The sequence below is a fragment of the Tiliqua scincoides genome, chromosome 2 (assembly GCF_035046505.1).
Source record: "Tiliqua scincoides isolate rTilSci1 chromosome 2, rTilSci1.hap2, whole genome shotgun sequence".
In the NCBI taxonomy this organism is placed as follows: Eukaryota; Metazoa; Chordata; class Lepidosauria; order Squamata; family Scincidae; genus Tiliqua; species Tiliqua scincoides.
In genome coordinates this window covers 68345853-68358285 of record NC_089822.1, presented here as the reverse complement: position 1 = coordinate 68358285, position 12433 = coordinate 68345853, and the positions used below count along the sequence as shown (strand labels likewise).

Below are 12433 nucleotides of genomic sequence, written 5' to 3'. Positions count from 1 at the left end.
AAGGGAGGGGTTTTATTTAGAATCCAATTGAGCAAAATAAATCAAAAGACTTCCTAACATCAGAGTTTTTGGCAATGTGCAGTTCTTGCAATTCCTAACAGCTCACCAGGAGTTATAGTAGGGGTTTGTGCTGGCCTGGTAAGAAGGGCCATGGCCAACAGGGAACTTAGGGCAAGCTTGACTGCACAGGGGTGGGTGCTTTACGGGTCTTTGTTTACAGTGGCTATAAGTAGTAGTCCCCTGGTATCAGGGTTGGGAACGTGAGTCAGTGACTTGGACTCAAGTTGGGAAAATATGTGATTTAGGATGACTTGTTCATTCGTGAGTCATGCGCATGGAAGACTCTGAAAAATGCTCTAGTCAGGGCCCCCCTGACTCTCCTACTTCCCTAAACCTTTCCTCCTCTGGAGTCCTGGTTCAGCCTTCCTAGCTGGGCCTTTCCAGATCAGGAGGTGCATGATAATGATGCCATTGTCAAGTGTGCTGGAAACCCCTCTGTGGCCAGAGCAGAGCTGAACCACGTGGGCCAAGTGATGGCACCCTAAATGTTGTGCAAGTCTAGTATACTCGGTGGCTACTATCTGCTGAAGGCATCCTTTCTATCTACAGCAGCCATTTTCAACCACTGTGACAGGGCGTACTGATGTGCTGCGAATGGTCTGTAGGTGTGGCATGGGAGTTTGGGGGAAAGTCATTTATTAGTAGGGCCATTGGGGGATGTGAGCCTCTGCTGTCAATGGGTCTGCCTTGTCAGTTGTCAAAAAATTGATGGTGTGCCTTGACAATTCTTGTACCTTGTCAGTGTGCCATGAGTTAAAAAAAAAGATTGAAAATCACTGATCTACAGTGTCATTAATATCAGACTCTTAGGCTGCAGTCCTAAGCATACTTACCTGGGAATAAGCGCCATTATTTGTGAGCAGGCATTATTTGTGATTGTGCTGTTGGTGGAATAGAAGTAACTTTTACCCCAGTACTCACTTCAGTTGCTTTACATTGATAACAGTTTCAGGAGATTGGGAATTACTTTCCATCTTTCATTACTATTGTCTTTACCAAGAACTGAAGAATGAGAAGTGAACTGTCATATTCTGGTTCTGTGCGTATTGTGTGTGCACATCTTTTGTAATGAACAGCTCAAGCGGATCCATAATAAATTATTCTGGGGGGGAAAAAGAGTAAGAGTATTCATAGCTATTACAGATTTCTGAAATTTGTGCCTTGTGGACTTATTGTTGAGCTATTTTATTTATACGATTCATTTTGGTTGGGAAAAAAATCTCAGTACGCTGTAGGCCTTTGTTCCATAAGAGCAAGTGGAAGAGTTAGAAGTTGCTTGTTTTATTGCAAGATTTTTATTCTACTAAACAAAAGGGCCTTTAGCTGAGTTCACTCAGAACAACTTTTATGTAGGTGCACTAATATCATTTTTATAAAATGCTGTACTGAGCACAGAATAAGTCTCTGAATTCTGAGATGACAGGACTGGAAATGATGTTTAGTTTTAAAGTTGTTTGGATTCCAATCTGGCTTGGCTTTGATTTCTAGACATTAAAGAAATAGAAAATAGAATTTTTGGAATAGAAGTGAAAATATGGACTGTTTCCCCTTCAGCTAGGTGTGAGTTTATGGAAATGTTACAATTCAACGACTTGTTTTCACAGTGTCTTTTTTTGTGGCCAGAAATGAGGATCTGTATAATCAGTTACTCAAGAGATTTTTCCTTCAAGGGATATGAGCTAGGAAGCATGGATAGCTTTAAAAAGAAAACATTTTAATACAAATGGATCCTTTCCAGACAGAATCAGATGATTCCAAAATATACCAGCTGTTGGACAGTGAAGTATACCTATAGACCAGGGATGCCCAAACCCCGGCCCCACACTTGCAGCCCTCGAGGCCTCTTAATGCAACCCTCAGTGAGCCCCCAGTCTCCAATGAGCCTCTGGCCCTCCGGAGGTTTGTTGGAGCCCACACTGGCCCTACGCAACTGCTCTCAGCGTGAGAGCAACTGTTTGATGTCTTGCATGAGCTGTGGGATGAGGGCTCCCTCCACTGCTTGCTGTTTTACATCTGTGACGCAGCAGTGGCAGTGAAGGAAAGGCCAGCCTTGCTTTGTACAAGGCCTTTTATAGGCCTTGATCTATTGCAAGTCCTTCATTCATTCATATAAGTTCATCTTTAATATATTCATTTATGTAAATTTATTCAAATTTTAAATGTAAATTAATTCTTTTTTTCCCCGGCCCCCAACACAGTGTCAGAGAGATGATGTGGCCCTCCTGCCAAAAACTTTGGACACCCCTGCTATAGACATGTAAAATATTTTAGCATAATGTCATCTGTTTCCTTTGAATAACTGTTTAGTCCTGCTGTACACTTCAGTAATACAGTCCAAGTCAAAAACAATTCAACTTGCTAAGTACAACATATCAATACAAATTAAGACACATTGTATGAATTGAAAAAAATGATTCTCTTGCTCTTGCAGGTAGCTCCACCTATATATGTTGGCATTTCATCAGTGTCATTATGAAAAACTATTTTAACACAGGTTCAGCACAGTGTGTAACTCATTTAAAAAGCTCAAAAGAAGCAGTTCACCATCACTAATCTCTACATAACATTGAACACATGCAGTGTACTAGGCTAAGCTTGTTACAGCTTTTTGCACTAATTTATACCCAACTTTAATAATAATAATAATAATAATAATAATAATAATAATAGGTATTTATATACCGCCTTTCTTGGTCTTTATTCAAGACTTTATTCAAGGCAGTTTACATAGGCAGGCTTTATTAAATCCCTTATTAAATAGGGATTTTTACAATTTCAAAGAAGGTTCTTTCTTTCAAGAACGACTTCATTCAAGGTGTTTCATTCCGATCTGGCCGCACATTCTGGCCTCCATCCTCCCACGCTCAGAGCAGATGGAATAGCTCTGCTTCAGCTTGTCAGCTGCTTCAAGGTCGCACGGTGCCGGTGGCCTCGAACTGGCAACCTTGTGGATGTTATCTTCAGGCAGACGGAGGCTCTACCCTCTAGACCAGACCTCCTGCCCATCATGTTTGATTAATCATGTTTGATTATCAGGTGTTTATGCTTGCTTTGCTGAAGGCTTATGGATTATTATAAGATAGTATAGGACAGTGGTACTCAAACTTTTCCAACCAGTGGCTCCCTTGACCTCCGTGGCTGTTGGCCATGGCTCCCCATCATGTTCCTGAGGGCTAGAAGTGACATCATTAAACAGGAAGTGGCCAGAAATATTAACTATATTAAATATATTAAATATAATATTATAATATTATATTTATTATAATATAATATAATATTAAATAAATATATATTAACTATATTATATTAATTATATTAAACATATTAATTAAATGCAGATCTTAAAAATATATTATTAATGCACAGCAATATACATGCTTTATAAATGATCAGCTGCTGATCACTGTTGGAGACAGGATGTTGGAATAGGTAGATTTTGTCTGGTCCAGGAAGAATCATTTTTTAAACTTTGTAAGCATACCAGTAGAATTGTTTTATCAAATGAACTTTGTGAACAACCAGTCTGACCAACATTACACACACACACCCCTGTGGACCCCAATCCAACTAGTCATTTCTCCCATTCTCTTTGGATAGGATTGAACCCTTTATTAATTAAATTAAATTAAATTTTTCCAGCAGCTGGTGGGGAAAACAAAAATAGACCATGAAAATATATCAGAGATGATAAGGGTTTGGTTAGGAAGCTGATTTGTCTTCTATACTAGGAGATGCACAGCTCAAGCCTATGCATGTCTACTCAGAAGTAAGTCCCATTTAGAGTCAATGGGGCTTACTCCCAGGAAAGTGTGGATAGGATTGTGCTGGCAATCCATCAATGGCTGATAAGTATTCCCTTCAAATAGCAAGTTTCATCACTTTAAAAATACAGCCTCTCCTCTTCAGTCAAACAACAAGATTAATAAATCACTTTAAAAACAGTACCCTTTTTCTGCTCCTGGCCAAGTAATGTGTGTGCTTGTCTCTCCCTCCCCCTTTGCCCACTGCATGGAAGCAACTTTAAGACCCCTGGTGACTGGTAAAATGGGAAGCGTTTTATTTGGAGAGGGGGAGGAAAGCAGGAAGGTTTGGAGATTGAAAAGGGGGAGTGGGAGGGGGTTGAAAAGAGAGATTTCACTTTGATGAGTAGCGATTCCAGGCTGGGAACTAGGAACCAACCAGACAAGGATCAGCAAGGGTTAAGGACTGCAAGCTGAGCATGCGCGGTACTTGCCAGATGGGGGTTGGAGTGGAAGAGCTTTGGAAACAACATGCAGCGGAAGGCACAGCAACACAGTAGGCGGCAGCCTCGGAATGGAGGGAGAAGAGGGTGGGGCGGCAGCAGTCACTCTTGCAGTCCCTCTCGAAGGGAGCAGCTGAGCAACTCCTGTTCCTTCTGCTTTAAAAAAAAGCGCAGATGACAGGCAGAAGACGGGCTCGTATTCTGCGCAGGGGTGTGACTGTATCGCTGCAAGTGGACATCTCGTGCCTCCCCTTTAAGTTCCTGGGACCTCCCTAAAGAGCCGCACAGCACAGTTTGAATAACACTGGTATAGGAGACAAGAATCAATACATGCCAAAACAGAGACTGGTCCTGGTTGCCCTTTCATACCGTGAAACCATGCAAGCAGGATTTATAGGCAATTTATATGCAAGTTTTATAACTTTAGGTAAGTTAGGGCACAATCCTAACCTTTTATGTCAGGGCTTTTCAGCACTGGCATAGCGGTGCCAATTGGATGTGTGCTGTATCCTGCAGTTGGGTGGCACTCCCGGAGGCCTCCTCAAAGTAAGGGAATGTTTGTTCCCTTACCTCAGAGCTGCATTGCCGTTAGGGCATAAGGGGTTAGGATTGCGCCCTTTGTTGTTCCACTCTGCATGAACTGGATCTATGTAAGGCTAGACTGAGCTATACTTGTGTAATGAGGGCTTTCCTGCCTCCTCTTCTGCTCCTTTGTGTCATTCAGAAGACATTATTGAGGCCCAAGGAATCCTCCAAACTGGTGCAGATTGCAAAGGGAGTTATGAGCAGTGTCTTTTCAAGCACACACAAGAGTATCATATGAAAGTAGGAAAACCATCATATGCAGAGACACTGTGTTGAAGCTAATGGCACCTTTGTGAAAAGATGACCAAAGCCAAGTCAACTGTGCACTGAAACCTTTTTGTAAAGGGCTCAGAAAATCAATGGGGGTTTGAACTGGGACCCCCTGAATTATCGCATTCACTCTTATGCTGTGCAAGAGGGACTCTAATGCTGTCACAAAGTAACGGAGCCCTATGGAAATCAGGCTAGTAGGAGGAAAGAGAAGAAGAACTCATAGCAAATTAACTTGGTTTTAAGCAATTTCTGCCCAATGTTGTGATATATGCAACAGGGTTGTGGTCTTCCAATATGCCAATAAAGGTTTACCAAAGTAAGTAAGTATGCAACAGGGACAAAATGTGTACACCTGTGGGTCAGGCAGAAAAGGGAACTAAACATGGATTTCAAATATGGTTGACACTGTTCCTTCTGAGCAGCATGGCCATGTGGCCACACAGCTTTCTTTGTGGTGCTCCAGAGCTTGGTGATGATAATGACTTCCCCATCCCCAAGCACTCCAGGGCTGACCCCATGCAACAAAGGTGATTTCTGCAGGGAACACAGGTGCACAGCAATTGTTTCATATTGGTAATAATGAGGACTTTTAAGAGTGAATCATTCTAGACATCAGAGTTTTTTGGGTGACAGTGTCCAAACAGGAAAGGCAAGTTCTCTGCTAATCTCCCAATTTTTTTGAGTGCATGTAAAGGTGAAAAAAAGGAGCTGATAACACTGGCTCCTCTTGAGACCAGCATTGGCCTGAGGAGACTGTTAGGAGACTTTGCAGACACTGCATGCCTGAGGGGAAGGAAGAAGAAGGGATGCTTAGGCCAGAGGCAGCTTATAACACTGGCTCCTGTAGAGACCAGCACTGGCCTGAGAATTTCATTACTGTGTTGCATTTTTTAAAATATTCTAAGCCTTCTTGAAGGGCTCTTTGGAGATAGAAATGCAAGGTAGAAATGACTGGATAAATAAATAAATAAATAAGAAAGAAAGAAAGAAAGAAAGAAAGAGAAAGAAAGAAAGAAAGAAAGAATGGGCACATTTGCCCTAAAGGGAAAAGTAATCTCTTCATAGATCTGTCTGAAATTTACTCAGATTATAGTGGTCAACCTAGTATTTTTGAAATTAAAATTAACAACTATTGCCTTTTTCTATTTTTCTATATTCATTGCTTAGGAAAAGTGCTGTGGTTTTTTTTTGTTTTTTTTTTTGGGGGGGGGGGTCTGGGATGTAGTTGACCTTGTAGGTTCTGTCCCAAAAAGCCCAACGACATGGAAGGTTTGCTAAATTCTAGAAAAAAAAACTGGGGGCTCTTTACAGAAAATACTGATAAGTTAGTGGAATGAGAGTTCAGTAAATTTCCTTTAAATATTTGCTATTTATCCCACAAGTCTTGAAACTAGATCATGACAGAAATAAAATAGATTTGCCGTGCAAAGAATAATTCAGATATTCATCTCAGTCGACTTCAGTGATATACCATAGATACTCGCCTATAAGTCGACCCCACAGATAAGTTGAGGGCAGGTTTTGAGCCAACAATCATGGAATTTTCTATGACACTCGGATAAGCTGGGGGTTAAACTTAGGGGGGTGTCTGACCATAGTTTTGTTTGATTTTACCTGAGGCCAGATCCTGAAAAATAACCCACCACTAATTGTTACCTAAGAACTGTAGTCTCTAATTTATTGAAAACATAGTAAAAGATCATAAGATATATTTTTATTCTTTTTAAATTCTGGTCTTCATCACCTTTTGGTAAGCACTATCAGAGTAAGTGCACTGTAAACAACATACCAGTAAAACAGTGGTTCCCAACTTGGTATTCATGTACTCCCAAGGAATGCCTTGCAAGAACCAGCAAGGCAAGAAGGGGGGTAGCTAGTTGGCTGTGAAAGCCCCACCAATAGCTAGTTTTTGGTCATCAGTTCATGTATGAACCAGTGATTGAAAACCAGCACAGTAAAAAAGCTGAAACATAATATGGAAAGTGATCAATATAGGCGAGTTTCTATGGTAAATGTGAATAGAAAATATATAATTGGAAACTGTCCTATGGTATATTTCTCTTATGTAACTAAATATTTACTTGGTTTTGATGTCCTTTTAATGTATACTGATTGTATTTCATCTTTAAAACAGAATAATGTTTACCATAATTTTGATTGCTATTAATGTAAATTGGTTTGGTTTTATTTTCTGAAATTTACATTTTGCTTTCTTTGTAAAATTGCTTAATTTTCTAGATATATTTAAAAAATGCCCTTAATGCCTACGGGCACAATCCTAACTAGGTCTACTCAGAAGGAAGTCCTATTTTGTTCAATGGGGCTTACTTGCAGGAAAGTGTGGTTAGGATTGCAGCCTATAGCTTCCCCCTGAAAAAGAAAAAAAAAGCTTCCCCATGAAAAGGAAAAGAACAAAAACAAGTAGCGATTCACTGCACATAGAACAGTAAACCAGTTGTCAAGGTTCATACACAGTTGAATATTCAAAAGCTGCATTTTTTAAATAAAGTGTAAACATTTACTAGGAAATTGAAAAGCTGGGCAGTGAAAAGCAGGTTAAAGTACAAGACGCTTAGATCAGTGTCAAAGGGGAAGATAATAAAGATCATAGATCACATTTACACAATTCGTTATTTTCAGAAAAGTCATCAAATTCTGAACAAAACAGAACTGAAATACTGATCTCAGATCAGATTATTAAAACATTCATTTTTTTCTCCCCCATCCCATATATTTAGTTATTCCGAATTAAACTTCCTGTTAGTATTATGTCTGTCATAAACAATTCCCATATTTATCAAGCAGCCCAATCCTAAACCGAGCTCCATCCAATGCAGCTCAGGAGGCAGCTGGAGGTCTCCTCAGGATAAGGGGATGTATTTCCCCATACCCTAGGTAAAGCCCTAACCACCCTAATGGGGCTTCTCAGATCAGTGCCAACAATATCGCTGGCGCAAAACTGGGAAGCCTTATGTAGATTTGCCTTACAGCATATTTGCCATACTCTGAGCAGGGATGGCTGTGCCAGCTCAAGAAATTTCACATACTCTTTATCTTCAAAAGACAGACATCATTGGCTTGTATGAAAACTCTTCTCCTTTTTTCTGATCTTGATCTTACAGCACCATCCTAACCCTTGGGTTAGGCCGGCACAAGTCATTTCTGCTGACCTGGGGGTATCACCAATGTGCCGTAAAGCACATTTGCGCCAACTGAGGAGTCAGGGAGGCGAGCGCAGTGATTTGCGCTGCCTCCCTGCACCAGATCCAGGCCTGGCAGGGTACATTTGCATCGGCTGAGCTTGCCTGATGCAGGGGTCTGGGGTGCGTGAAGAGATCAGGGAGGAGGCAAGGCAGAGGCATTGCAGGGTGCGGGAAGGGCAGGCATGGGCGTTTTCAGGGGCGGGTGGATGCGGAGTGGGAGGCAGGGCCAGGATCTGGCAACTATGCCAGATCCTGACCCCGTTCCTGAGTGGCTTGGAGCAGCCTCTGGCTGCTCCAGTCTACTCAGATTTGCACCACATCCTGAGGTGGCACAGATCCAAGTAGATCCATTGGGGCCAGTGCAGCGTGACAAAGCGTAAAGGGAGAGTTTTCCCCTTGCAGTGGCTTTTCCTGTTTCTGGTCCCAAACTTGTGCTGGCGTACTGGCCTGCCTGCACCCTTACTCATGCAATACCAAAAAGCAAAGCATGCAACTTTTCAAAAATGACACTATCCACTGAAGGCCTATTTGTAAAATATCTAAGCAGCTCTGCTTACTAAATTCCATATATTCTTAAGAGGATAGACTTTCAAAATGAACAGCACCTGGAAATTTCTTTAGCTCCTGCTAATAGGAAACATCTTTAGATTTTATATGGATTCTGAAATACTAATGGTAGCTATTTGACATTTACCATATTTTTTTCCTCATTGACAGGTGGAATGGATAGAACAGCAGGTTGTAAAAAGAAGAATAAAGAGAGATTACAAACCTGGTGACATTCAATCAATGTTTTTTAATGATCCTAAATGGCAAAGTATGTGGTACATGGTAAGTTCATTTAGGTCTAATAGTTCTGTTCCTCTGATGAAATCTTTGTTAGAAAACAGAGTATTATGCAAGAACCTTTCTGTTTGTTTTTATGTGAAGTAACAGAGGCTAGCAAACTTGAGCACATGACTTGTTACTGATTCGTGACCTGTGTTTATAATACTTAGAAATCAGGTTTTATCAGGACAAGGGACAATAAACCCTATTTCAGTACAGAACAAAAGAGAGATGTAATAGCCAAATCATTAATTAAACTATATGTCTTACAAATACTAAGGCTTTCACTGCCTTATTTCACTGTTGTATTTGTGACATTGAAATTAACAATGTTCAGGCTGATAGACTGAGGATGAATAAATCTGATCTCACCAAACGTTTTGCATCCTACTTTGGTAGGCATTCTCAAAGGATGAAGCTGCAGCAAGTAGCTCTTCAAACTATCCAGTATACATGATATTCTGACCTTAAAGTCCCAAGTACCTATTATTCTATATCATTTCTTAGAGTCTTGGTTGCTTGTATTTTTGAGCACTGGTAACTAATCACACTTGGATTTATAGAGATCTTAAAGATTCACAAACATCGGAACAGTATAAACAAGAGATGTTGAGTGTGTACATGAGTGAGTGAGTGGGTGGGTGGGTGGGTATAATTAAATGGAAGTCTAATAATCAATCTGATAATAATTGATTGAATATAATTATAAAATGAGGCGTTTTGGCTGATACCACAACTTTTTATACTGGCAGAAAGCATGCACACAGGAAGTTAGACTTTGATGATGTATGTGAATTTTATTCCTTTGGCCTTAAAATGTGTTGGATTTATTTCTCTCTCTTTCTCTCTTGCTCTTTATTAATCACATACATTTTAGAATAACCTTGCTTTGCAGTTGTAGTGCATCTAACAGAGATAACCAAATAGAAATGTAATGCGTATGTTCAATAAATCGGTTCCCATAGCATTTGAACATGTTGTAAATTCCTTTCAAACAGTAAGGGAATGTGGATATGTCAAAGATGCAACACTGCATTGTCACAAACCTAGGTGCGTGGATATTATTTTATTGATGAATTACATATAAGCTCCCAGCCAGTGGAATTTGTGTACTGTTGGTTATAGGAAGGGAACAAGATCTACAAACATGTAGGTCTTTCCATCTCATATACATGGCAGAACATTACCTTCCACTCAGAGTACTGTAGTCCACAGGCTTGATGCATAAAGTGAGTGATAATCCAGCTGTTTTATTTGAACAGTTAAGCATGTGCTTTTAGCAATGTAACCTTAAAAGTGTTGGATTGTGCATTAATTATATCTAATTATAAATGGATGAAAAGTCTAAAAAATATGCTCAATGCTGAATATGGTATTCAGGTATCTAAGGGCCCAATCCTTCCCTTCTGCTTCCCGTCGATGCAGCAGCGCCAAAATGGCGATAGCTGCATCCTGTGGTGGAGAGAGCGGTCCAGGAGGTGTCCTCTAGATAAGGGAACAGTTGTTCCTTTACCCTGAGGTAAGCCTCTGTGTTGTGGGTGAGTCAAATCGGACCTACAACAGCTGTTTTGCTCATGCAGGTAAATATTGACCCACACCACAGGATTGGGAGCGAGCGGGAGGCGTGCCAGGGGAGGGAGGGAGGTGGGTCCCGAGGAGCTCCGCTCCACCGGATTCAAGGCGTTCGTGCATGGCTCAGCACCCTACACGAATGCCTTTACCGTGAGTAGCCCCATTGAGAGGCTGGTTACCTTACCCAGGAGAAGGAGACAAAAGTCCCCTTCTCCCAAGGTGCCGCCTGCATTAACCCAAGGTGCACAGGATTCGGCGGCAGCCATTCTCTGTGCTGCCGAGGCTGGGCGCCCCGGGCAGCTCAGGATTGGACTGTTAGAAGGCATCTAGGGGGAACCCTGGAATGGCTTATGAAAATGTCACTTCCAGTTTCTCCATGAAACTGGAAATAATGTGTTTTGAGCTCTAGAGCGCAGTCTGAGCCTGGAAGAAGCTGTGGATGGATGTCCGCAGCCTCTGCTGAGCTCAGAGGACCCTGTGGAGGCAAGGGGAGCAGAGCTCCCCAAGCCTATTTAGGGGGCACATGCACAGGGGGCACATGGGGGGCTCCCCTGACCCAATTCGCAGGTACCTGAATCTGTGGATACGGGATCCACAGATAAGGGTGCCATTCTGTATAGATAATGTTGAAGGTTAATTAAGGCTAACATAACAGCAAATAAAGAAATAGCAGTAAATGTTCATAATTGTTACATTTTATTTGAGACATAACTAGAGGTGTTTGTTTTCTGTAAGATAGGATTACAACCTAACAGCCCAATCCTATCCACACTTTTCTGGGAGTAAGCCCCATTGACTCTAATGGGACTTACTACTGAGTAGACATTCATAGGATTGGGCTGCCAGTCTTACTGAACACAATGGGTTTACTGCTGAGTAAAATAAATAACAATGTTTTCAAACATCCCAACAAATAGCTTAAAAATGTGATATTCTGGAAAAATAACAGAAGTGTCCTAAAGTGATTATAGACTCACAACCTTGTTTTCACTTGTCCTTATTTACTCAGATATGCGTAAAGATTTTCTGTATCTTGTGAAAGAAAAAAAACATAGGAAAATAAGGTGCAAAAGTGTCCTTTCTCTGTTCATGTGAGAGTACGAAAACCAAGGATGTTGTGTGCCGCCGTTCAACCTCTTGCACAAGTGGTGCCATGAGAATAACTATTGCTAAAATATTTGTAGTACAGATCTACTGGCTGTTTTCTTCCCAGTCATATTTCTTTGGCTCCAATTCATTGTCAATGATTCAGAGTTACATGAATTTTTAACACTGATGATTGCAGGATCAAGTAAAGACTTGAATGGGTGAAACACCCATTGCAGCTCAAACAGAACAGTGTTCACATCATATTACTTCAAGCACAAGTGTTATCAACTGAGGCAGTTAATGCATTTATCTTTGAGTTACTGAGGGCGCAATCCAAAGTGCACCTTATGCTGACCCAAGTCCCTTGGGCCAGCATAGGAGGGTCTGAAATGTGCCGTGAAGCATGTTTGCGCCTCTGTGGCTGGGAGTCGCGTCGGCCCATTTACATGCGCCAATGTGTGGAGGCAGGCAGAAACCTCCACATGCCGCCACTTGTGTCGGTGCTCTTGTGCTGATGAAAGCGGCAAAGGTAGGCGTGGGGAGGGGGCAGGGGCATTTCTGGGCGGGGGGAGGGCGGCCC

The 12433-nt window shown here is 41.4% G+C and overlaps 1 protein-coding gene across 2 annotated transcripts in view; it reads left to right on the top strand.

Annotated features, from left to right (window-relative positions):
• Positions 1-12433, top strand: part of PCSK5 (proprotein convertase subtilisin/kexin type 5) — a 295107-nt gene that overhangs the window by 49485 nt on the left and 233189 nt on the right. For both annotated transcript variants that reach the window (XM_066614135.1, XM_066614134.1), the window contains exon 3: positions 9082-9195. In XM_066614135.1, the coding sequence (XP_066470232.1) occupies positions 9082-9195 (114 nt within the window). The remainder of the gene's footprint in view (positions 1-9081; positions 9196-12433) is intronic.